The sequence below is a fragment of the Rhinoderma darwinii genome, chromosome 1, assembly GCF_050947455.1.
Source record: "Rhinoderma darwinii isolate aRhiDar2 chromosome 1, aRhiDar2.hap1, whole genome shotgun sequence".
Taxonomy (NCBI): Eukaryota; Metazoa; Chordata; class Amphibia; order Anura; family Rhinodermatidae; genus Rhinoderma; species Rhinoderma darwinii.
The window spans coordinates 63010246-63036751 of NC_134687.1; the positions used below are offsets into that span (position 1 = coordinate 63010246).

At 43.8% G+C, this 26506-nt stretch overlaps 1 protein-coding gene across 2 annotated transcripts; it reads left to right on the plus strand.

Annotated features, from left to right (window-relative positions):
• The first annotated feature begins 740 nt into the window (after positions 1-740).
• LOC142750193 (toll-like receptor 1) lies at positions 741-25421 on the plus strand. Of its 2 annotated transcripts, none has more exons than XM_075859089.1 (2): positions 741-925; positions 21541-25421. In XM_075859089.1, exon 2 carries the CDS (start codon positions 21572-21574, stop codon positions 23927-23929), a length of 2358 nt encoding a protein of 785 aa, XP_075715204.1. In that variant the 5' UTR covers positions 741-925; positions 21541-21571; the 3' UTR covers positions 23930-25421. The 2 variants fall into 2 exon arrangements, with proteins under 2 accessions (XP_075715204.1, XP_075715194.1); XM_075859079.1 differs by having other exon boundaries at positions 741-888.
• Positions 25422-26506: the final 1085 nt, after the last annotated feature.

A 26506-nucleotide genomic window follows, 5' to 3' on the forward strand; every position in this document is an offset into this window, starting at 1 on the left:
CCGTTATTGGAGCTGTTTTTCAATGGGGTCAATGAAAAACGGCTAAAAAAACGGCCCAAGAAGTGACATGCACTCCTTTTTCGCGGGCGTCTTTTTATGCGCCGTATTTTGACAGCGACACGTAAAATTAAGGCTCGTGGGAACAGAACACCGTAAAACCCATTGAAAGAAATGGGCAGATGTTTGTAGGCGTATTAGGGGTGTTTTTTCAGGCGTAATTTGAGGCGTAAAACACCCGAATTACGTCTGAAAACACTGCGTGTGAACATACCTTTACAGCTCCAAAAACTGCCGTAAAAAACACAGCGAAAAACGCGAGTTGTTAAAAAAACGTCTGAAAATCAGGAGCTGTTTTCCCCTGAAAACAGCTCCGTATTTTCAGACGTTTTTGGTCACTGCGTGTGAACATACCCTTATTCTCGTGATTGGTGGGGGTCCCAGTGGTCTGACTCTCAATGGTTACACATTCACATATACCTAGGAAATGCCATGAATATTTAAAAGACAAGTCAAGCCCATTTTTCAACTTTATTGTCTATGGATTGTCCGATATTGCAGCATTGTCCGTTGTCCAGAATAGTCAGGCCGCAGGTAATGAGGCGTAGCAGTAGCAGCCTCGCATTAGAAAATGAGAGAGATCTGCTTGGTTGTGCTGTCTACTGCTAAAGGAAATCACATGGAAACAGGCAGGGTTACGATTTAAAGGGCGGAGAATACAAGCTGCGGAGAAGAGGAAATAAGTAACAAGGAAAAAGGCAAAAACAATCAAAGCAGCTCAAGTAACACGACAGCAGCAACCAAAACCACATTTTGCGAACAATTCCCTGACAATGGCACTGGATGCCGTCATTTAACCATGTGAGACCCAGTGGAAAGTGCAACACCAAGGTACCAGTGACATAACTACTACTAATGGTGGAATGAGGTGATACTTATTTTCTTTGATACTTCTCAAAGCTTTCTGTCTGTCTATTGACGAACGTGAGGAGTAAGAAGAGCTTAAGGCATGCTAGAAATGTATAACTAATACTCTCCACACATGCATATGTAGACATGACAAAACTGTTGCAATGTAACATTTTTTTGAAAGGCTTTGATTGAGGGTCAATTTTTCTTTCCCTATGGCCATTAAAAATCCTATTTTTAAAGGTGTTCTCCAAGACTAAAGCATTGGAGATTTAAACAATGTTTCATTGGTGGGGTCTGATCTCCGGGTGTCCTGCCAGTCAGCACAATGAAGAGGCTGTTTCATTTCTGCAAGTTCTACATTCCCTTCATTGTTTACATAGTGCATGGTATGAGCTGCAGACAAGCTTTAGTACCAGGCACAGCCAGGACGGCACAAGGGCGACAAGGGGCCACACAAACACCCTCCTATCTAATAAATATACAACGACACAATTAAAATTGGAAGGTGCTTGTCACAGCTTTATTAAATGTTTTCTTTTACAGAACCTCAGAATATAAAAAAGCAAGTATAAACATATTATAGACATAATAAACATATTAACATTATTAACATTATGTGGCTAAGTCCTTGACAACCTCCAACACATAAATAAAGCAATACCATTAAACCACTAGCCGTGACCATATAAGCTACAGTGGCGTTACCACGGGTATGCTAAAGCACCACGCTTCCCAGGGTCCGCCCCTTAGAGAAGCCCAAATCCATAGCTTTAAAATAAAACCAATATATTGTGTCAAAGACAGCAATATATAAAAACATAAATAGCGTTGCCAAGGACCCACCTACACCAAGAACCAAAGTAAGACCCAATAGTCCAGAATCTGCAAAACAAATGCATATAGATGAAATAAACTTTTTCAAGCCATAAAATGGGTTCCCTGCTTATCCCACTATATATAGATCTCCTTAACTCCACCCCCAATGCTCACAACCCCCTAGGAACAATTCCTAACTCAAACCCACCCACCAACCTATAATCAAAATACCCCTCTAGGTGACCCCTTGCAGGCCCAGACCCGTCATGACCGCCCTCTGCCCAGCTCTGCTTAGCACTGGGCTTACACTCATACGGGCAAGACACTGTGTTAATGCAAACAATGCAGAGGACCCTTTCATTGGGCTGGTCACGGGAGTCCTGTAGGCTGTACCCCCATTGATCAAACATTGATGGCCTTTCCTAAGGACAGAACATAAATGCATCAATGTTATAGTCCCGGAGAACCCCTTTAAGGTCAACCCAAAAGGTCACCAAAGCCGTCAGTCCTGCTTACCTGAAGAATTAAGCTGAGTTCACATGACCTATTTTCAGACGTAAACGAGGCGTATTATGCTTCGATTTACGACTGAAAATACGGCTCCAATACGTCAGCAAACATCTGCCCATTCATTTGAATGGGTTTGCCGACGTACTGTGCCGACGACCTGTCATTTACGCGTCGTCGTTTGACAGCTGTCAAACGACGACGCGTAAAATGACTGCCTCGTCAAAGAAGTGCAGGACACTTCATTGGACGGAATTTGAGCCGTTTTTCATTGAATTCAATGAAGAACAGCTCTAAATTACGGCCGTCAATGACGCCTCGCAAAATGCGTGGACGAGCAATTACGTCTGAAATTACGGAGCTGTTTTCTCCTGAAAACAGCTCCGTAATTTCAGACGTAAATGCAGTTTACGTGTGCACATACCCTTAGGCTCTGAGTGCAAGATACAGCGTCTACCTATCCAGGGTACATAGACGCTGTATCTCAAAAAGAAAAAAAAAATGTTAATAAAAAAAAAAAAGAAGTTGTTTAAACTACGATAATACGTTATTTTATTTAAAAAAAATGCATCTAAAAGAAACGCATGCGTTTTTTAAAACACCCATGCATTTTTTTAAAGTGTTTCAGCTGTAAGCCTATTATCATTAAATTTAAAATCACATTACAGCTGAAAATACATTCGTTTTTTCGGATGAGTTTCTGTAGGTTGCATTTGAAAATGCAACAAAACCGCAGAATGTGAACCCAGCCTTAAAAATGCAAACCAAAATAGTGTAAATCTTCAATCCAGAATAACCTGAAGTTTTGGATTAAGATAAAAAAAATGTAATGCAGTAAAAGCTGAAGTGAGCATGGAGATGCCTTGATAATAAAAAGGGTATGTTGAAGCAGTACAGAGTTAAAGAAGTATATAAGATAGAGCTAATGTGCTCTAAGAGATATAGTGTACATGTACTGGTTGTGGTGTAGCAGAGAAACACACACCTTATTAGGCTGAGTTCACACGGAGCGGATACACTGCGTAAAAGCACGCAGCGTATCCGCCCTGTGTGCCGCAGGGAATTCTGGGCGAAAAACCACACTAAACTGTAGTGCAGTTTTTCGCCTGGAATGTCCGATGCTAAAAACTGCAACTCCTAACCGGCCTGCTAGCAGGCTGGCCTCCTGGGATGACGTATCATCCCAGGAGACCGCTGCAGCCTATGATTGGCTGCAGCGGCGGTCACATGGAATCAGGGGTGTAACTAGGAAAGACTGGGGCCCCCCCCCAGGTGCCACAAGCAGCCCCCCTTATCGATAGTGCCCCCTGTGGAATGAACCAAACAGCCCCCCTGTAGACAGTGCTATACAGCAGTGGCGGACACAGACTGCAAAAGGCCCCTGTGCAGATAATGTGCCAGGGCCCCCCCGCCCCCCCCCAATACCGACAAAGTTACCTAAACATATATATGCATATAAAAATAAACCTTACTAATAAAAATTATGAAGGAAGATTTATATTGTACATTTTATTACCAGTTTAGAACACAAGTAACACATTTTTTTCCGGGTTAAATTCTTATCTAAACTAAGTCCCTAAATGTGGGCAAAGAAAATGAAAAACCTATACTCACCTCCTCCGGCGCCTCCGTTCCCCCTCCGCAGCCCCTATCCCTTTCTGTGTTTACAAAGCTGCTGTGGTGACGCGCGGTCGATGGCACATGACCGCTGCAGCCAATCAATGCCCTCAACAGCGATTTGCTGTGGAACTACTGTCCTCAGCAGCACACCAATGAGGAGTTATTGGCAGCAGCGGTCACGTGCCATCGGCAGCGCGTCACCAGTGCAGCCTTGTACACTTGTAACACAGACCGAGACAGGAGGATGGGGGCTGCGGCGGGTGAACGGAGGCGAGGGAGGAGGTGAGTATAGTTTTTTTATTTTCTTTGCCCACATTTAGAGACTTAGGTTAAATTGAATCATTGAATATAACACAAAGCACTCATGCAACTGAGATGCAATAATTTAGATGATCTTATCATGCTTAGCTTACTGCACTGTTACCTATCAAGCAGGACTGAATCTCAAGATATCTACAGAGGGGGCTGTATGGCGTTATCTACAGGGGGGACTGTATGGCGCTATCAACAGAGGGGGCTGTATGGCGTTATCTACAGGGGGGACTGTATGGCGCTATCTACAGAGGGGTCTGTATGGCGCTATCTACAGGGGGGTCTGTATGGCGCTATCTACAGGGGGGACTGTATGGCGCTATCTACAGGGGGGACTGTATGGCGCTATCTACAGGGGGGACTGTATGGCGCTATCTACAGGGGGGACTGTATGGCGCTATCTACAGGGGGGACTGTATGGCGCTATCTACAGAGGGGGCTGTATGGCGTTATCTACAGGGGGGCTGTATGGCGTTATCTACAGGGGGCTGTATGGTGTTATCTACAGGGGGGACTTTATGGCGTTATCTACAGTGGGGTCTGTATGGCGTTATCTACAGGGGTTCTGTATGGCGTTCCCTACAGGGGGGGTCTGTAGGGAAAGTCATACAGCCCCCCCCTGTAGGGAACGCCATACAGACCCCCCTTTAGGGAACGCCATACAGACCCCCCTGTAGGGAACGCTATACAGCCCCCCCTGTAGGGAACGCTATACAGCCCCCCCTGTAGGGAACGCCTTACAGCCCCCCCCTGTAGGGAACGCTATACAGCCCCCCCCCTGTAGGGAACGCCATACACCCCCAATCACTCAAAAAAATGCGACCTACAGTGTGAAAAGACAAAAGACATGTATCCCCTATCCACAGGATAGGGGATACATGTGTGATCGCTGGCATTGATAGGGAGAGCGGGGGACCGAAAGTCCCCCGAAGTTCTCCATCACTCACCTCTGACTTCCGGTGTCTGCGCAGCTCAAGTGTGACCGGCGCTCCATTCATTTCTACGGAGCTGCCGACACAGACCCCGGAAGTCCGAGGTTTGTGATGGAGAACTTCAGGGGACTTTCGGTCCCCCGTTCTCCCTATCAATGCCAGCGATCACACACGTATCCCCTATCCTGTGGATAGGGGATACATGTCTTATGTTTAATGGCAGAGCGGGGAGATACTCCCTGCTCTGCCGTAGTGTTCCGTGGCATCGCGCTGTAGCAGCCATAGCGGCAGCTAGCGGAGATTCCGGCCAAGGTGGGGGCCCGTGCCGGCAGGTGACGCGGGCCCCCTCATGCCGCGGCCCCGTAGCAGCCGCTACGGCTGCTATAGCAGTAGTTACGCCCCTGTGTTAGGGGGAGTTCACACTGAGGTTTTTTTCGCGAAAAACGTCAGAAAGTGCCTCCCATTGAAATCCATGAAATTTTTCCTGCGAGCAGTAAAAACCGCATGCGGGAAAAAGAAGCGCAATGCCCTTTCTTCGGGCGTTTCTGTCTCTGACTTCCCATTGACAACAATGGCAGGCAGAAAATGCGTTTTTTGCTGCGTTTCCCTGCCCACGGCCCGATGGCCGAAAAACGCCACAAAAAAACGCAATGAAAAACGCGGGAAGTGTTCTACCGGCAGGTCAAAATATGCCTCAAAATTCCGGAAGGAATTATGAGGCAGATTTTTCTACATAAAAACTTCTCCCTTCTGACATGAACTTTTTAACTTCATCTACCTGTCCTCTGCAGTCTGCACGTCCTCCACTCGTCCTGTGTCTGTCCTCCGCTCATCCTATGAGTTCTCCGGCAGTCCTGACTGTACTGTCCAGCCGCCCGAAGTCTTACGTCGCACCGCCCCCTGTCCTCTCCCCTGCCTGAGCGCTCCTCCTACCACCAGCATCGCCGTCCTGTCCTATTCATCTGTGCCAGATTGGCAGTGCAGTGTAGCGGCTATCACCGGGCCCGGGCACCCGCCCCCTCCCTCCCGATTGGTAGTGCAGTGTGGCGGCTATCACCGGGCCCCCGCCCCCTCCCTCCCCTCATGCCTAGTGTTGTGATGCTACTAGGCATGAGGGGGCCCGTGCCGCCAGGCCTGGTACATAAAATGTAATGTGCCTGTCAGGGCGACACGGGCCCCCCCATGCCGCGGGCCCCGTAGCAGCTGCTACGGCTGCTACTGTGGTAGTTACGCCACTGAACGGGCCCCCTTCCCACGCGGGGCCCTTGTGCAGCTGCACCGGCTGCACATGCGGTATGTCCGCCCCTGCTATACAGCCCCTCCTATAAACAGTGTCACACCCCAGTTGTAGATAGCACCACCCACCTCCCCCTTGTAGATAGTGCCATACAGCCCCCCTGTAGATATCGCCATAAAGCCACCCCTGTATATAGCGCTATACAGCTCCCACTGTGTATAGTGCCACACAGTCCCCCTCCCGTGTATATAGTGCCACAAAGCCCCTCTTAGTAGATAGTGCCGCACAGCAACCCCTTAGTAGATTGTGCCATACAAAGACCCCAGTAGATTGCGCCACACACTGCCCTCCCCCTTGCAAATAGCGCCATACAGCCCCCCTAGTAGATAGTGCCACACAGCCCCTTGTATATAGTGCCACACAGCTACCTCATGTGTATAGTGACACACAGCTCCCCCTTGTGTATAGTGCCATACAGCTCCCCCTTGTGTATAGTGCCACACAGCACCCACTTGTATATAGTGCCACAAGGCAATGGCGCATCCGAGAAAGTTGTATCAGCCAAGGGGATGTCAATCAAACATGGAAAGGTGAGTTTGGAGGCAGGGCTATTTGACTCTTCAGGATAGCGACACGAATCATGACCCATTTATGAGTAACTAGCATATAGTGTGTGCCATTTTAAAAGTGGATTTTAAAGATTTTGCTGCATCTGAACAAAAACATACATTGGAAATATTGTCAGGTCATGTATTACCGCATGGTGGCGGTTCAAGGGGTTAAAACTATCTGACAGGTTCCCATGAAATATACAATGAATTGAGAACAATTCCATCTGCCCTGCAATTTTGTTATCATAAATATATCCTATATAATTACAGCTCCAGAATCAAGCTCATACATATATACAGTACCACAACCAAGCTCAGTACATAAATACAGCACCAGAACCAAGCTCAATATGTATATACAGTACCACAACCAAGCTCAGTACGTAAATACAGCACTAGAACCAAGCTCAGTATATAAATACAGCACTAGAATCAAGCTCAGTACATAAATACAGCACTAGAACCAAGCTCATACATATATACAGCACCAAAACCAAACTCAGTACATAATACAGCACTAGAAACAAGCTCAGTACATATATACACAATACCAGAAGGAAGATCAGTACATAAATACAGCACCAGAACATAGCTCAGTACATATATACTTCACCAGAACCAAGTCAGTACATAAATAAAGCACCAGAACCAAGCTCAGTACATATATACATCCCCAGAACAAGGCTCAGTACATAAATACAGCACCAGAACCAAGCTCAGTACATATATACATCCCCAGAACCAAGCTCAGTACATATATACAGCATCAGAACCATGATCAGTATATGTATACAGCCCCAGAACAAAGCTCAGTACATATATACAAACCAGAACAAATACAGCTCAATTTAGTGCAACCCCTGTCATATAGGTTTGTACAGCGTAAAACTACAGCTCCCAGCATGGCCCGAACAATAGTAAGGATATGCTGGGAGATGCGGTTTCACAAAAAAAAAATCATACCATCCATCATCTCGCTGCAGATCATACAGTGACTACAGTACTGATTAGAGGCAGAATAAACATTTACATTAAGTGACTCACCCGTGACATCTCAGATTCTAGTTCTTTTTCTCTTTTCTTCTCCCCCCGGTCCAGACCTCTATGATGGATTTCTCCTGGCCACGACCCATTTCTGCAGTTTTCCGCTCAGATGTCTTCAGCTTATCACTTTTAAAACATTTCTGTACCTATAAACGAAGTTAAAATTCTCAACACCTCTAAACATAATAAAGCGCCATACACTGCACCACTAACTATAATAGCACCATACACTGTGTCCCTGATTATAATAGTACCATACACTGTGTCCCACACACACACCGTTCCCCCTGTAGATAGTGCCCCCATAGCCCCCTGTAGATAGTGATCCCCATATAGCCTATGTAGATAGTGCCCTACATAGAAGCACCTGTAGATAGTACCCCACATACAGCCCTCTGTAGATAGTGCCCACATATGGACTCCAGAGTTGCAAGGCAATAGTGCTAACCACTGAGCCACCGTGCTGCCCTACATATAGCTTGCCCTATAGATAGTGCTCCACATAGAGCCCACAACTGTAGACAGTGCCCTACATATTGCCCCCCTGTAGATAGTGCCCCACAGGTAACCACCCCTGTATATAGTGTCCTACATATAGCCCACCCCTTTAGATAGTGCCCTACAAATAGCTCCCCCTATAGATAGTGCTCCACATATAGCCCACCTCTGTAGATAGTACCTCACATATAGCTCCCCCTGTATATAGTATCCCACATATAGCCCACCCATGCAGACAGTGCCCTACATATAGCCCCCTGTATCTAGTGCCCCACAGGTAACCAGCCCCTGTATATAGTGTCCCACATATAGCCCACCCCAATAGATAGTGTCCTTCAAATAGCTCCCCTATAGATGGTGCTCTACATATAGCCCACCCCTGTATATAGTGTCCCACATATAGAACCCCCTGTATATAGTGGCCCACATCCCCACATGTAGACGACCCCCCTGTAGATAGAGCCCCCACTGTAGATAACGCCACTCAGTTTAGTAGAAAAAGAATTACATACTCACCCTGATCTCGTTCCCGCGCTTTCCAGTGGAAATGCAGATCTGCTCTCTTTTGAGCAGGCCTGCTGGAGCTGAACAACGTGTTGTTGAGAGGGCTGATTGGGAGGGCAGAATGACTTGCCCCATCAATCAGCGCCTTCCAAGCACGGAAGCGGAGCGATGACGTCATCGCGCCACTAGCGTCGTTGAAAGGTGCTGATCGGTGGGGCAAGTCATTGTAAGACGCTGAATGTTCTGTGCACGGCTATCCAGCGCTAATGCATGTATTTGTACCTGCGTGCTATAGTCGCAGGTACAATTACTGCAAGAGGGGATGGCGGTCGCTAGCACCGGGGATACAGCGGTAGTTACGCAACCGCATGGAAAGAAGCATTATCCCAGGAGCCCGGCCGTCTGATTTCATCCAGGCCGTATTCCTGGGATGATGTTTCATCCCATGTGACAGCCGCTACAGCCTGTGATTGGCTGCATTGGTCATATGAGATGAAAGGTTATCCCAGGAGGCCGGCCTGGAGGAAGAAACACAGACTCCTGCGTAAGTATAAGTTGTTGTTTTTTTCTGAGTTGCGTTTTTTTGCGGCGGAATCACTGCGAACCCGCTGCAAAAAAATGGAACAACTGCTATTTGTTGCGGGTTTGACCTCCCCATTGAATTCAATTTGGAAAACCTGCAACAAATAAGCAGCGTTTACGCCAATACATTTGACATGCTGCGGAATGCAATTCCGCAACGCATGTCAATTTCTGATCGTTTTTTCTGCTTAATATTTACGCAGCGTGTGGATGAGATTTGTTTTATCACATCCACTTTGCTACTACTGTATTTGCTGCGGATTTTCCGTAACTAATTCCGTTGCGGAAAATCTGCAGTATTTACGCAACGTGTGAACTGACCACTAAGGGTGTGTGCACACGCAAAATCAAAAAGTCTGAAAATACGGAGCTGTTTTCAAGGAAAAACAGCTCCTGATTTTCAGACAGTTTTTATTCAAAGTTGCGTTTTTCGCGTCGTTTTTAATGGACTTTTTGGAGCTGTTTTTCTATAGAGTCTATGAAAAACGGCTCCAAAAATGGCTAAAGAAGTGACATGTACGCCCCGTTGAACAAAACGCAGTTTTTCCATTGAAATCAATGGGCAGAGGTTTGGAGACGTTCTGCTTCCGATATTTCAGCCGTTTTTCGGGCCGTTTACAGCCCGAAAAACGTCCAAAATAGCCCGTGTCAACATACCCTAAGGCTGGATTCACACATGCAGTTTTTTTATGCTATTTTTGGTGACATTTTAGATGTGTCTTTTGTTTTTTTTTTAGCAATGCCTGGGGTGGATCCAAAAAATAATGTGTTTGTGGGTGCATGGAAGGCCCGCGGCCGCACGCAGCCGACTTATCAAGTCTGGTTTGCAACCAAATAGTCCACACCAGGAGAAATTGCAGGACCCATTTATACCGGTACAAGAATGTCACAGACACAGCTGCTTCAATGTTCAAACTTTACTGGAGCCTGTTCACATCAGCATTGCTTTCCACTAAGGAGTTCTGTCCGGGGAACCCCTCAACAGAAAGGAAAACGGAAACCTTAGATTCCGTTTGCATCACCATTGATCTTAACGGTGACGGAAACTTTGCTAATGGTTTACGTTTGTCACCGTTGTGAAAGGGTTCCATTGTTCTGATGGAATCAATAGACACAATGAAAAACAGCTCCAAAAACGGCTTCAAAAGTGACAAGCTCCTGCTTTTTACAGGGCAGTTCTTTTTTGTGGTTTTAAAACGTTGGCGTAAAAAAACGCCCCGTCTTAATGAAACACCGTTTTCCCATTGAATTCAGTGGGCAGGTGTCTGTAGGTGTTCAGCTACCGTTTTCTTGGGCGTATTTCGGTGTGTTTACGCCTTTTTTTAATTCAGGATGTAATAACGTAGTATACTACACTATTCCATCCTGAGGGAAAATGCTCAAAAAAGTATATTGTGAGGTATAAGTTTCTTTTAACATAGGAGACTATGTGTGACGGATGGCAAGTGGTGGAGATGTATGGCATCCGTCAGAGGTATACATTAAAAAGTATAGAAAGGTACTGAATTTATTTTAAGGTGACCCCCACATTGCACTGACATTTAAGCACATGCAGTCACATGGGCTGCAGGCTCCAGTCATTGTTAGTGCAAATTCTTATAACAAAAATAATAATGCAAAAAAAGGCAGCACTAATCAGGTACATGGGGAAGGGGTAGCGTATACTATGGAGAGAAAAAAATATTAATATCCTAAATTAAAGACGAGGAAGTAAAAGTGGCAGATATAATATAACATGTGCTCCTTTTTTTTAAAATGAATATGCAAATTAAACTCCCCTGGGAAAAACCCTGTGTAACAACAACAACGAGGTTTTGCTTTAGGTCTCTTGCACTCTACTGTTGTGCCACTCGGGGCGTGTTTGACGGCATCCGGTCGATAGGTCATCAGTTGTCAGAAGCTGGAAAACCCCTTTAATGCTTCCTAACAAATGACATCCTGGGCAGAATAGTCAAAGAAAGTTCAATAAACACTGTGGACCCTTCAGTTAACCCCTATCCGCACCAGGACGTAACTGTACGTCGTTGCGGGAAGTTACTTCCCGCACGAGGACGTACAGTTACTGAGTTAATCCCGGTGCACACTGTCGGCGACAGTGTGCACCGGGAACCAGGAGGTCAGCTGTCGCCGACAGCTGACACTCCCCTCTTGCCGACCAGCGGTCCTTTGCCGCTGATTTCGGCGCATTAACCCCTTAAATTCGGCGATCGGGTGCAATCGCCGAATTTTAGGGGTTTCTAACATATCGGCAGACCCCCGTCCGAAATCGCGGGGTCTGCCGATAGTTAGTATGGCAAACGGAAGCCAAACAATGGCTTCCGGGTCTGCCATGGACAGAAGCCCATCAGGACCAACCTTCGGCTGGTCCTGATAGGCTTCCTGTCAGAGTGACAGGAAGTCACTGTGTCGTTCCCGATGCACACTGTCGGCGACAGTGTGCATCGGGAACTTGGAGATCAGCTGTCCCCGACAGCGGACACTCTCCAGTGTTGCCGATCAGCGGCTCATCGCCGCTGATTTCGGCAATTAACCCGTTACATGCGGGGCTCGATTGCAATCTCCGCATGTAGCGGGTTTGTAGCGCATCAGCAGCCCCCATGCAATCGTGGGGGCTTCTGATGCTTGTGATGGCACCTGGGGGCCAGACAACGGCCCCCAGGTCTGCCATGTATGTCAGCCTATGAGGATCAGCCTCTGCTGATCCTCGTAGACCAACTGTCAAAGTGACTGTGACGTCACACTGACAGTTGGAATACATTACACTACCTAGGTAGTGTAATGTATTCTAGCAGCGATCAGAGCTGCAGGTCAAAAAAAGAAAGTGTAAAAAGTAAAAAAAAAAGTTAATAAACAAAAATATAAAGTGTAAAAAGTAAAAAAAAGTTAATAAAAATGTTTTATAAAAGTGTAAAAATAAAAGGTTTTGTTTTCCTATAATAAATCATTTATTATAGGGAAAAAATGAAAACGTTAAAAAAAAGTACACATATTTGGTATCGCCGCGTTCGTAACGACCCAATCTATGAAACTATAATGTTAATTTTTCCGCACGGTGAACGCCACAAACAAAATAAACTGAAAACTGTCAGCATCGCTATTTTTTGGTCACCACCCCTCCCAAGATATAGAATAAAAAGTGATCAAAAAGTTGCATTTACCCCAAAATGGTACCAATAAAAACTACAACCCGTCCCGCAAAAAACAAGACCTCCCACAGCTTTTTTGACGAAAAAATAAAAAAGTTACGGCTCAGAATAGCGTGTCCCAGAAAATAAATTATTTTATAGAAACTTCATTTTATTGTGCAAACGCTGCAAAACTTAAAAAAATCTATACACATATGGTATCGGCGTAATCGTACCGACCGGCAGAATAAATTAAAACGTAATTTATTGAGCACGGTGAACGCTGTAATAAATAAAGAATTTAAAGCGCCAAAATCGCTGTTTTTTGGTCACCCTAGCTCTAAAAAACATCCTGAGGGGCCAAAATGCTCACTATACCCCTAGAAAAATTCCTTGAGGGGTGTAGATTCCAAAATAGGGTGACTTTTGGGGGGTTTCCACTGTTTTGGTCCCTCCGGGGCGTTGCAAACCCGACATGGCACTGAAAACCAATCCAGCAAAATCTGCTTCCAAAATCCAAAAGGCGCTCCCTCCCTTCTGAGCCTTGCTGTGGGTCCAAACATCAGTTTACGACCACATATGGGGTATTGCCGTAATCGGGAGAAATTGCTTTACAAATGTTGGGCGGCTTTTTCTCCTTTATTCCTTGTAAAAATGAAAAAATTCTATGTTTCCACAGAAAAATAGGTGATTTTCATCTTCACAGACTAATTCCACTAAATTCTGCAAAAAAACTGTGGGGTCAAAATGCTAACTATACCCCTAGAAAAATGCCTTGAGGGGTGTAGTTTCCAAAATGGGGTCACTTTGGGGGGGGTTTCGGCTGTTTAGGTACCACAAGACCTCCTCAAACCTGACATGGTGCCTAAAATATATTCCTAAAAAAAGGAGGCCCCGAAATCCACTAGCTGCTCCTTTGCTTCTGAGGCCTGTGCTTCAGTCCATTAGGACACTAGGGCCACATGTTGGATATTTCTAAAATCTGCAGAATCTGGGCAATAAATATTGAGTTGCGTTTCCCTGGTAAAACCTTCTGTGTTACAGATTTTTTTTTATTACAAATGAATTTCGGCAAAAAAAATGAAATTTGCAAATTTCACCTCTACTTTGCCTTAATTCCTGTGAAACGCCTAAAGGGTTAAAATATTTTCTGAATGTGGTTTTGAATACCTTGAGGGGTACAGTTTTCAAAATGGGGTGATTTATGGGGACTTTCTAATATATAAGGCCCTCAAAGCCACTTCAGAACTGAACTGGTCCCTGAAAAAATAGCCTTTTGAAATTTTATTGAAAATATGAGAAATTGCTGCTAAATTTCTAAGCCTCGTAACGTCCTAGAAAAATAAAAGTACGTGAAAAAAAATGATGCAAACATAAAGTAGACATATAGGAAATGGTAACTAGTAACTATTTTGTGTGGTATTACTATGTGTTTCACAAGCAAATACATTTAAATTTAGAAAAATGCTAATTTTTGCACATTTTTGCTAAAATTTGAAGTTTTTCACAAATAAATATTGAATTTATCGACCAAATTTTTTCACTAACATAGAGTACAATATGTCACGAGAAAACAATCTCAGAATCGCTTGGATAGGTAAAAGCATTCCGGAGTTATTACCACATAAAGTGACACATGTCAGATTTGAAAAAATAGGCTGTGTCCTGAAGGCCAAAACAGGCTGTGTCCTTAAGGGGTTAAAGTAATAAACACTTTTAAAGTGCATCGTCTCCATTTATCATCATATTGTTTTAACCCCTTAATGACCGGGCCATTTTGCACGTTAATGACCAAGGATTATTTTTTGTTTTTTCACGGTCGCATTCCAAGAGTCGTAACTCTTTTTTTATTCCGTCGACATAGCCGTATAAGGGCTTGTTTTTTGCGGAACGAGTTGTATTTTGTTATTGTACCATTTTTAGATGCTTACAATATATTGATTAACTTTTATTAACTTTATTTTAGGAGAGAATTGAAAATAAGCAGCTATTCCAGCATTAATTTTCACGTTATAAATTTACGCCGTTTACTATGCAGCGTAAATAACATGTTAACTTTATTCTATGGGCCGGCACGATTACGGGGATACCAAATATGTAAAGGTTTTATATGTTTTTTCTACGTTTGCACAATAAAAACCCTTTTAGAAAAAAATTACTTGTTTTTGCATCCCCGCATTCCAAGAGGCGTATAGTTTTTATTTTTCCGTCGATGTGGCCGTACGTGGGCTTGATTTTTGCAGGACAATGTGTAGTTTTTATTAGTACTATTTTGGGGTACATAGGACTTATAGATTAACTTTTATTTTATTTTTTATGGGGGGAATGGGAGAAAAGAGAGAATTTTGACGTTGTTTTTTGCGTTTTCTTTGGACGCCGTTCATCCGGCGGTTTAATTAATATGTTCATTTTATTGGTCAAGTTGTTACGAACGCGGGGATACCATATATGTGTATGTGTGATTTGTTTTGACCGTTTTACTAAATAAAACCACTTTTTGGGCCAAAAAAGTAGTTTTATTTGACTTTGACTGTAATTATTTATTTATTTTTTTCACAAACTTTATTTAACTGTTTTACATTTTTTTTTTTAGTCCCACCAGGGGACTTCACTATGCGATGTGCCGATCGCATATATAATGCTTTGGTATACTTCGTATACCAAAGCATTATTGCCTGTCAGTGTAAAACTGACAGGCAACCTGTTAGGTCATGCCTCTGGCATCGCCTAACAGGCAGATGCTGAAGGCAGACCTGGGGGTCTTTGTTAGACCCCCGGCTGTCATGGAAACCCGACGGCGACCCGCGATTTGTTTGCGGGGGCGCCGATCGGGTGACAGAGGGAGCTCCCCCCTCTGTCAAACACATTAAATGCCGCTGTCACTATTGACAGCGGCATTTAATGGGTTAAACTGCCGGAATCGGCGCGCGCTTTGATTCCGGCAGTTGCAGCAGGAGCCAGGCTGTGTATAACAGCCGTGCTCCTGCCGCTGATCGCGTGGGTACAGTCTCAGTACCCGCGCCATCACAGGACGGATATATCCGTCCTCCTGCGCGAACTAGCAGCTGCTGAGGACGGATATATCCGTCCTTCGGCGTTAAGGAGTTAAGTAAAAAATTCTGTGCTGATTAATTCCTTAAAGGGGTTGTCCGAGATCCCAACATTTTTTCAAAAACTCTGTCATACATTACCCCTTATACAGACAACCTAAATAAAGCATTATTTTAAAAAAAAATTCTACTTAGCACATTTCTTCTTTGAATTCAGCACAGTCTGTTTACATGCAGTTCAGCTCTGGTTTGTTGATCTTTCCTTGTGATGAAACTTTTTTCACGTGCACGCTCATTGCAGGCTGCAATGAGCGTGCACGTACCTTCCAAGAGTTCACGTGAGCTGTCCCTGCTCCTCCCCGCTGACCTCCTTCACTAGACATTGTCTCCTTGCTGACATTCTTGAAGGATGGTGACCGTTCTCCCCCCATTATGTTTTTCACATTTATTTCTCTTTTCAGGTCTATAAACCTCTTCGTGTCTACCCTAAGGGTATGTTCACACGCACTAATTACGGACATAATTCGGGCGTTTTTGCCCCGAATTACGTCCGAAAATAGCGCCTCAATAGCGTTGACAAACATCTGCCCATTGAAAGCAATGGGCAGACGTTTGTCTGTTCACACGAGGCGTATATTTACGCGCCGCTGTCAAATGACGGCGCGTAAATAGACGCCCGCGTCAAAGAAGTGACCTGTCACTTCTTTGGGCATAATTGGAGCCGTTACTCATTGACTCCAATGAATAGCAGCGCCAATTACGGCCGTAATGGACGCGGCGTTCAAGCGCCTGCACATGCCGGTACGGCTGAAATTACGGTGATGTTTTCAGGCTGAAACATCCCCGTAATTTCAGCCGTTACGGACGCCCTCGTGTGAACATACCCTAACCCTTGTCCGCCCTCCTCTATCTCATGTCTCTCTCCACTAAGGCTATGTTCACACCGAGTTTTTTGGCAGGAACAATATCTGCCTCAAAATTCCGTCTTGAAGTTTGCGGCAGATTTACCTCTCCCTGCAAGTTGTTTTTTGCCTCGTTTTTCCCGGCGTTTTTTGTGCGCTGTTTGCGTTTTTCTTTGCCGATTTTTTCGGGCCGTTTTTCGCTTACTTTATCTTGGCGTTTTTTGCTTGTTTGTTTGCGTCTTTTTTTGCGATGTTTTTGAATGTGTTTTCCGTTTCGTTTATCGTATCCTTTTTTTCGCGTCGTTTATCGTTTCTTTTTTTGCGTCGTTGTTCTCGGAAATTTTTTATGCGTTTTTCGTTGCGTCTTTCGTGTGGTTTTCCCCGTTTTTTTTCGCAGCCTTCTTTGCCTCTTTGTTTGCGGCTTTTTTCGCGTCATTTTCCACGATATTTTTTTCGTCGTTTTGCGACACGTTTATCATAGCCTTTTTTTCTACGCTTTTCGCGTATTTTTTGGGGGGTTTTTTTTTCTGCGTTTTTCGTTGCGTCTTTCGTGGCGTTTTCCCTGTCGTTTTTCGTGGCGTTCTTTGCCTCTTTGTTTGCTGTTTTTTTCACGTTTTTTTTTTAATGTTTTTCCCCGCGTTTATCGTAGCCTTTTTGGCGTTGTTTTTTGCGGCGTTGTTTGCGGCTTTTTTTGCGTTCGTCCAGCCCCGTCTTATGCCTCATGCACACTTGCGTGTAAGATTGACGCCCGTGAGAAACGCGTATGAATCGGGTCAGTTTGTGTGCGTTATGCATCAGTGTGCTTAGCAAGTGGCATGCGTTATTCACGCACTCAGAAAGGCCATTTTTTTTTACACCAAATTGCAGCATAAATCACGCACCAAACACGCTTGTTTGGTGCATGGTTTTCACGCACGCACTGACTTCAATGTGAGTGTAGGTGCATGATAACGCACCAATAGAGGACAAGCAGTATGTTTCACGCAGCGGACTCTCGCTGCGTGAAAACAGGCCAATTTAAAATAATGGGTCGCGTGTGCTGTGCGTGGTTTTCACGATCAACACACGGGCGAGATTCACCCTGTTGAGAATGGGGCCTTAGGCACGATTTACACAAGCGTGAATCACGTCCGTGTGCTGTGCTTTGAAAAAACGCACAACACACGCGACCCATTTATTTCAATGGGGCCGTTGACACATGCGTGACTTTTCACGCAGCGAGAGTCCGCTGCGTGAAACATACTGCATGTCCTCTATTGGTGCGTTATCATGCACCTACACTCACATTGAAGTCAATGCATGCGTGAAAACCACGCACCGCACACACGTGTTTGGTGCATGATTTACACAATTTGTTAGATGAAAAAAATGTGCTGGCTTTGTGAGTGCGTGAATAACACATGACAATCGAAAAGCACACTGATGCATAAGGGCGGATTTACACGAGCGTGTGCGTTTTGCGCACGCAAATACAGTGGCGTTTTGCGTGCACAAAATGCACTTGACAGCTCCGTGTCATGTTCATATGGTGCGCAGCTGCGTGCTTTTCGCGCAGCCGCCATCATTATGACACTCTGGATGTTTGTAAACAGAAAAGCATGTGGTGCTTTCCTGTTTACATTCATACTTTTTACTGCTGTTGCGCGAATCACGCACGTCCCACGGAAGTGCTTCTGTGTGGTGCGCGTGATTTTTACGCACCCATTGACTTCAATGGGTGCGTGATGCTCGAAAAACGCAGAAATATAGAACATGTCGCGAGTTTTACGCAGCGTACTTACGCTGGGCAAAACTCACAGACAGTCTGCATGCCCCCATTGACTTGAATAGGTCCGTGCGACCCGCGTGAAAACCACGCGGGTTGCACGGACGTATAGCACGTTAGTGTAAATCCGCCGTAACGCACACACAGACATGATTGACGCAAGTTTTTCACGCGTGTAAAATACACACGCTCGTGTGCATGAAGCCTTACTAATGGACGCTGTTAGACAGTAATGAACCAGTAATACATTTTAAAATAAATGAGGACATAGAAAAAATATTGTAATGAAATAACACACAACACTGGTTAACAATTTTATTAAAAATAAAAAAGGGTGTCATTGAAGTAGTCCTTGAACTTGATGTAGTACCAAGGACCCAACCTGTAAAAAACACATAACTAAGAAAAAAAAAAAGTGATGCTTAGATACACTGCTCATGTGTGATACTGTCTGTTTGACCATGTATCTAAGCCTACCACAAGGTAGCCTTAGATACATTACCCAAGCAGACAGTGTCACACATGGGCCATGTATCTAAGAATACATGTTAGGCTTAGATACAGGGCCCCAAAACACAAATCTTATACAGGAATAAAAAGAATGTCATCTGGGGTCCTGTATCTAAGCATACATTGTGTTAGGCTTAGATACAGGCTCCATGTGTGACAATTTTTTTTAGCCACTGTATCCAAGCCTAACAATGTAGGCTTAGATACAGGACCCCAGAAGATCTTTTACAGTTTAATATTATACGCTCTGCTCCGGGACTCCTGACATCGTAGCAGAGCCTATAATAGCGTAGTGCGGCTCCTCCTTGGGCCTGCTCAGTGCTACGGCGCAACGGTGTCCCGCGGGCCGCAGATAACAGCCTCAAGGGCTGCATGCGACCCGTGTGCTGCATCGTGTTGTCTGATCCCCTATCAAAGCCTACTATGTGTAGGCTTTGATAGGGGAAGAACTAAAAGTACAGAGGTCACTGTACCTCTCTAGTCCGCGGGTGCCGTCCCTCTTCACTTTTTTCACTGTGAACACGCATAGGCGCGCTCACAGTGAAAAAAAGCTGCATAGGCTGGGCGGGCACCCGCAGAAACGACACATCTCCAGTGACGTGTCGTGTCCCATCCGAGGTCTCGCTGGGGCGAGACCATGTGATCGGGACACGACACGACAGTGGAGGAGGAAGAAAACGTGACGTCAGAAGACATGTGATCGGCAGAAAAGAGCTGCCAGAACGGAGAACAGAAGCAAGATTGCACAGGTAAGTATATTAGGGAATAGTTAATGTGTGTATTGTGTGTTTAACTTTTAAATAAAAATATATCTCGAACAACCCCTTTAAAGGGTTTATCCCAATATCTAAAAATATTCATTTGATTTAATTTCCCCATGTAAAATAAGGTGTATTTCCAATGTACATTGTGTAAAAATAAAACGTTGGTATCGGTAGTAGCGAAGTATGTTTTCTGCTGTGGCAGAAATCTTCTCTCTCTCTCTCTCGCTCTTTCCTTGCTCTTTCTCTTTCTTTCTTACCTCTCCCTCTCTCTTTCTCTCTCTCTTTCCTCTCCCTCTCCCTCTCTTTCCTCTCCCTCTCTTTCCTCTCCCTCTCTCTTTCCTCTCTCTCTTTCCGCTTTCTTTCTTTCTTTAACCCTCCCTGTCTTTTCTTCCTTCCTCTCTCTCTCTCTATTCCTTCCGTCTCTCTTTCCTTCCTCTTTCTTGTCTTCCCCTTCCTCTTTACTTTCTCGGTCTCTCCCTTCCTCCCTCTTTCCTTACACTTTCTCTCTCTCTCTCACCCTCTCACCTTCCTCCTTATTTCCTTTCTCTGTTTCATTTCTTCCTTCCTCTCATGCTCTCTCTCTCTTTTCCTTCCGTCTCTTTCCTTCCTCTCTCTCTTTTTTTCCCCTCCTGCTTTCCTTTCTCTGTCTCTCTCTTCCTCCCTCTTCCCTTCCTCTTTGTCTATCTCTCTTTCCTTTCTCCCTTTCTTTTTTACTTTTCTCTCTCTCTCTTTCTTCATTTCCTTTGCACACTGATCACATTGAAGCGGCCCAATGCCTTCTCCTATTGCACTTCTACACTTGTCAATAGGGAAGATCAGTTTTCAGTGGCGCCTATGTGGGCCAGCCTGCGGGGGCTCTGACATTACTACTACTACTACTACTACTACTACAAAACACCGGGAAGCAGGGTGGGGGGAACTACATAGGGCTGAACTGCAATGTACTCCTGGGAGTGCAAAAGGCAGAGGAGTAACGTGGGGTTCACTGCTTCCTACCCACAGTTGCTGGTATGCATAGTAAAGAAAAAGGCTAAAGGAAATAGAAGAAAAAAAATTCGGAACGGTCATTTGGTGAACAAAATACTAGCATACTAGTATCACATTTTTGTTTTTATGGGTTTTGTGGGATTACCCCCTTAATATATCTTTATAGCAGTTGGAGCTTTGTTTTTCTCATACAGAGCTCTAAATCCCCTACATAGACGCTGGTGTTATTACTGAGTTTAATGTATAAAAAGCATACAGTAAGCTCCTTAGCTCCCTCTAGTGGCGGCTGCAGGCAACGAGCATGTTATCTTTTAAATCTATCTCTGTGCAGACAATTTTAAAAGGTGATGGGTGATAACATGCTGATCGGTGGGGTCCGACCGCTGGGACCCCCACCAATCACGAGTAGGAGGGCCCCGTTCCTCCGAATGAAGTGAGCGGCAGGTCGCGCATGTGCACTGCCACTGTTTTCACGGTCTGTGGGACTGCCGGAGATAGCTGAATTCAGCGCTTGGCTATCTCTGGCAGTACCATAGAGAATGAATGGAGCAGCAGGGTGGACAGTTACTTTAAGATGTTACTACTATTTGTGAGAGATTGTCATGTAACAAAAAATTTAAGGAAAATAGAGATCACAGCAAACTTAGCTATTTGCATTTTTAAGATGAAGTTTCCCTTTAATTGATTTGAAAATGTAAATTTTTAGCAACTCTTCTTTAATTATGAATTATATTAGATTTCTATTACATGCATTGCCACATCCAGAAAGAGAGGTGGTCAAATAAAACATGTTCCACAAAAGATGTCATGTTTCATTTTGATTGTATACTAAACAATAGATTTAATGGTCTGTGCTTCTTCACAGGTTTCAAGTGCTGAGAAAATAAATCCACATAATGTCAGATGCACATAGATTTTGGCTGAACTTCCTTCTGCTATATGCATTCATAGCCAGTATCACTCCGGAAGACTGCTTTTACTCTCAAAAACTTCCTGATAAACTTTCCCTACTAGACACAAAGTTGAATTTAAGTTACTGCAATATAACTAGACTTCAACCAAGTACATTTCGGACATATCTCAACTTACAGATCTTGGATCTTTCTTATAATGCACTTGAAGAATTGGACTTCTCAGTGTTCCAATATCACACTGCTCTAGAAAAATTGGACATCTCCCACAATAAACTGCGCACTATAAAATGCAGCAGCCTACGATATATCAGAGGTATCACACATGTCAATATGTCCTACAATTATTTTGAGACTGCGTTCCTTTGCAAGGAGTTTGCTACCTTGACACAATTAAGACATCTTGGATTGAGTGCAACAAGGATAGATCGATATGATTTTGTAAATATTGCACATCAAGCACTAGAAACTATATTTTTGGGGTTGGAACATCTGCAGCGATATGAATCCGGCAGCCTCCAGTTGTTAAACACAGAAAAGCTACATGTAGTTTTACCTCAGGTGTTGACAGACTCCAATCTTCTTTTATACGATGACTTTAACATCTCTACAACTCTGGAAATCTCTCATGTACTATGTGAGGAAACTTGTGATGATACGATTAGAGAGGTAAATATGGTAATCCAGAAATCAAAGGTGTCTAAGCTCATTCTCCGCAACATCACAATGCCATGGCATGAAATGGGCAAAATTCTGCAACTTTCCTGGCATTCTACAATTGAATATCTGACCATCCATAGGTTTACATTCACAAACCGGTTTTATTATGAATATATTGACTTTTCAAAGGGTTCACTAAAGTCTTTGACGTTTGAAAATGTCATTCCGAATGTCTTCCTCTATAGTTCCGTTCAACATCCTTTAAACATATTTTCAGAAATGTTTGTAGAGAACCTTACCATATCTAATGCTGAATTAACATACTTCTCCTGTCCTGTAAAGTCTAGCATTTTCCAATCCTTAGTACTAACCAATAACAAACTCTCAGATGGGATTTTTCAAAATTGTGAGACACTTACTAACATTCAGTTCCTTAATTTTCAAAATAATATATTAGAAAGACTATCCTATATACCCTCTATGACCTCCACAATGCAATCTCTAAAACATTTAGATGTCAGCGGCAACAGATTGTATACAGATTTCAATACCATATGTGAATGGTCAGAAAGTCTTCTCGTTCTAAACTTCTCTAGAAACAAAATCACAGATTCCATTTTTAATTGTCTACCAACCAATGTCGAGATACTTGATCTCTCCAGCAACCAAATATCAAGTGTCGGCAAAGAACTTAACCGTTTAAGATCTTTAAAGGCGCTATACTTGTCTTCAAACCAACTAAGTCACATTCCTGACTGCAGTTACATAAGTACAAACTTGATATACTTGAACATTGATGAAAACTTAATATATTCCCCTTCTAAAGAACAACTGACCAAATGCCAAAATGTCAAGCAAATAATAATTGGAAAAAATAAATATCAATGTAATTGTGATTTAAAAGCATTCACTAGCACTGCAGAAATGTTACATGAAAACCTCATAGGATGGCCTGAATCCTTCATGTGCGAATATCCAGAAGAACTTAAAGGCGTTATCCTTAAGAATTTCCATCCTTCCGAAATATCTTGCAACATATTCATATTAGTAGGCCTCATCGTTGGCACCATGGTGGTCCTAATGATCTTCATGTTTTTTCTGTGCAAATATTTTGATTTACCATGGTATATTCGAATGATTTTTCAATGGCTTCGAAGGAAGTATAGAGTAAGAAATAGTTACAGAGATGAAGATATGATGGGAAAACGTTTTCATGCATTCATCTCATACAGTCAAGAAGACTATGAGTGGGTGAAACATTTATTGATTCCAAATATTGAAAAAGATGACAGGTCAATAAAAATCTGCCACCATGAAAGAGATTTTATTGCAGGTAAAACAATAATTGAAAATATAATCAACTGCATTGAAAAAAGTTTTAAGTCTATCTTTGTACTCTCCCCAAATTTCATTCAAAGTGAATGGTGCCATTATGAGCTGTATTTTGCACAGCACTCATTATTTGGCAAGAATTCTAACAATTTAATTCTAATTTTATTAGATCCAATACCTCAATACCTTATTCCCAACAAATATAGTAAATTAAAAGCAATCATGAAACACAGGACTTACATGGAGTGGCCAAAGGTGAAAGGCAAACATGGCCTATTTTGGGCAAACCTCAGAGAAGCCATTCAAACAGACATTCCTTTGGAGGATGAAGAAACATCTGTATTTAATTAAGTATATATTGAGAGAGACCTGCAGTATTACTACACACAGTATTATAGAAGATTGGGGATGTCAACCTAGAAATTGCATACGGATGACTCTTAGGCCCCATGCACACGAACATATTTTTTCCTGTCTGTAAATACTGGCGTAAATACGGGTCCTTGGTCACACGTATTCCACCCGTATTGCACCAGTATTTATGGACCCGTGCCTGTAAATACGGGTCCGGTGTCACCAATATTCCACCCGTATTTACGGGCACGTTTTAGATGCAAAATTGCACTGCCATAATTGGCAACCCCTTCTCTCTATCAGTGCAGGATATGGAGAAGGGGCAGCCCTTTCCGTAGTAAAGGTAAAAGAAATTCATACTTACCCGGCCGTTGTCTTGGTGACGCGTCCCTCTTTCGACATCCAGCCCGACCTCCCTGGATGACGCGGCAGTCCATGTGACCGCTGCAGCCTGTGATTGGCTGCAGCGGTCACATGGGCTGTAACGTCATCCCAGGAGGCCGACTGGAGGAAGAAGCAGGGAGTTCTCGGTAAGTATGAACTTCTATTTTTTTTTACAGGTTGATCTATATTGTGATCGGTAGTCACTGTTCAGGGTGCTGAAACAGTTACTGCCGATCGTTTAACTCTTTCAGCACCCTGGACAGTGACTATCCCCTGTCGTAGCCTAGCAACGCTCCCGTAATTCTGGGTGCACACACGTAGTCACCCGTAATTACGGGAGCCCCATAGACTTCTATGGGCCTGCCCGTGCCGTAATTACGGCCTGAAATAGGACATGTTCTATATTTTTCAACGGCACGGGCACCTTCCCGTAATCATACGGGGAGGTACCCGTGGCCAATAGAAGTCTAAGGGCCCGTAATTATGTGAGTTTTTACGATCGTGTGCATGGGGCCTTAACGTGTTAAAAATACTGTGGCAAGAAATTTGAACTTGACTTTAACAATTACTTTCCAATGGCTTTTGTTGTGTGATATCACGCTAAAGCAAGTTATCAGAGTCAAGTAGGACTTTGCTACATCTGTATAGCTTCTAAGAGGTGATGATGAGTGGTAAAGCATTGGTATCTTTGTGTTGTAAAAGGCAAGAAAATAGTCAAAAGAATTTGACGGAGGACGTGGAAATATTTGAAAGTGGTGCATCCCTGGGGATCCCGATCAGAGGCTTGTATCCCGGATGCTCAATGTTAGCAATGCCAATGCCTGTCAACATGTACCAGCTCTCCACTCTGTCTCAGATGAAGGTCCTAGACGATGGACCCAAAACTATTAATTAATAATTCCCCAATAGGATATAAAAAAAAATGGGTATTCTAAACCAGACAAACCCTTTAAGGATTGATAAAACAGAATACCACAGTGCAATAAATGAGTTAACCCGCATCCGAGAATACCCCCTGCAGTAGTTACTGACTTCATAATTGTATTTGTGTGGGATAGGGTAGTTCTATGTGAATTGTGTTTTAATAAAGAGAGTTTTTGATTTATGAATGGAGTTCTGATTTCATTCTTTTTTTTACCTCTCTCACCACAAGAAATGGCAGAAACTTTTGCCTTTGCTTCCAGTCTTACCTTGTTTTTTTCTGTACAGGTGTTTATAAGATGTTTTATTTAATGGTTTTCTTAGGTATTGTTCACACAGCGCGATTTTCTTACTGATCCCGAAGCATTTTCCGCATTGGAATCACCATGAAAGGCGCTTATAAAAACTCTCATTGTCTTCAATGGGAAACCACCCTTTCTTCATACAAGGCAAAATTTTCAGCAGGCGCCTCGCTGAAAAAAAAAAAGCAAAACACGGCACTTCTTGATGTGGTTTGCGTGGCGTAATCTGCCGCAAAACAGCGTTGGGTAGACACTCGGAGATAGGTCACATTGAATGGGGATAATCTGCATGCAGAAATGTGGCTCTTTGTACTGTAAGGCTGGGTTCACACAACCTATTTTCAGGCGTAAACGAGGCGTTTTACGCATCAAATTACGCCTGAAAACACGGCTCCAATACGTCGGCAAACATCTGCCCATTCATTTCAATGGGTTTGCCGACGTACTGTGCCGACGACCTGTAATTTTATGTGTCGCTGTCAAAAGACGGCGCGTCAAATAACAGCCTAGTCAAAGAAGTGCAGGACACTTCTTGGGACGTAATTTGAGCCGTTTTTCATTGACTTCAATGAAGAACAGCTCCAAATTACGTCCGTAATGGACGCCTCGCAAAACGCGAGTACGTGCAATTACATCTGAAATTCAGGAGCTGTTTTCTCCTGAAAACAGATCCGTAATTTCAGCCGTAATTGACGTTATCGTGTGCACATACCCTTAAACCGCAGGAGAAATACGAGGGTCATCTAGTCTGAGTTTTCCTCAGGAAAAATCCATCATGTGAACAAAAGCCTTAGGGTATGTTCACACGGCCTATTTTCGGCCGTTTTTCGGGCTGTAAACATCTGCCCATTGGTTTCAATGGGAAAACGGCATTCTGTTCAGACGGAGCGTTTTTCGCGCCGTTTTTTTACACGTAAAAAAACGGCCGTGAAAAAGAAGCGCAGGACACTTCTTGGGACGTTTTTGG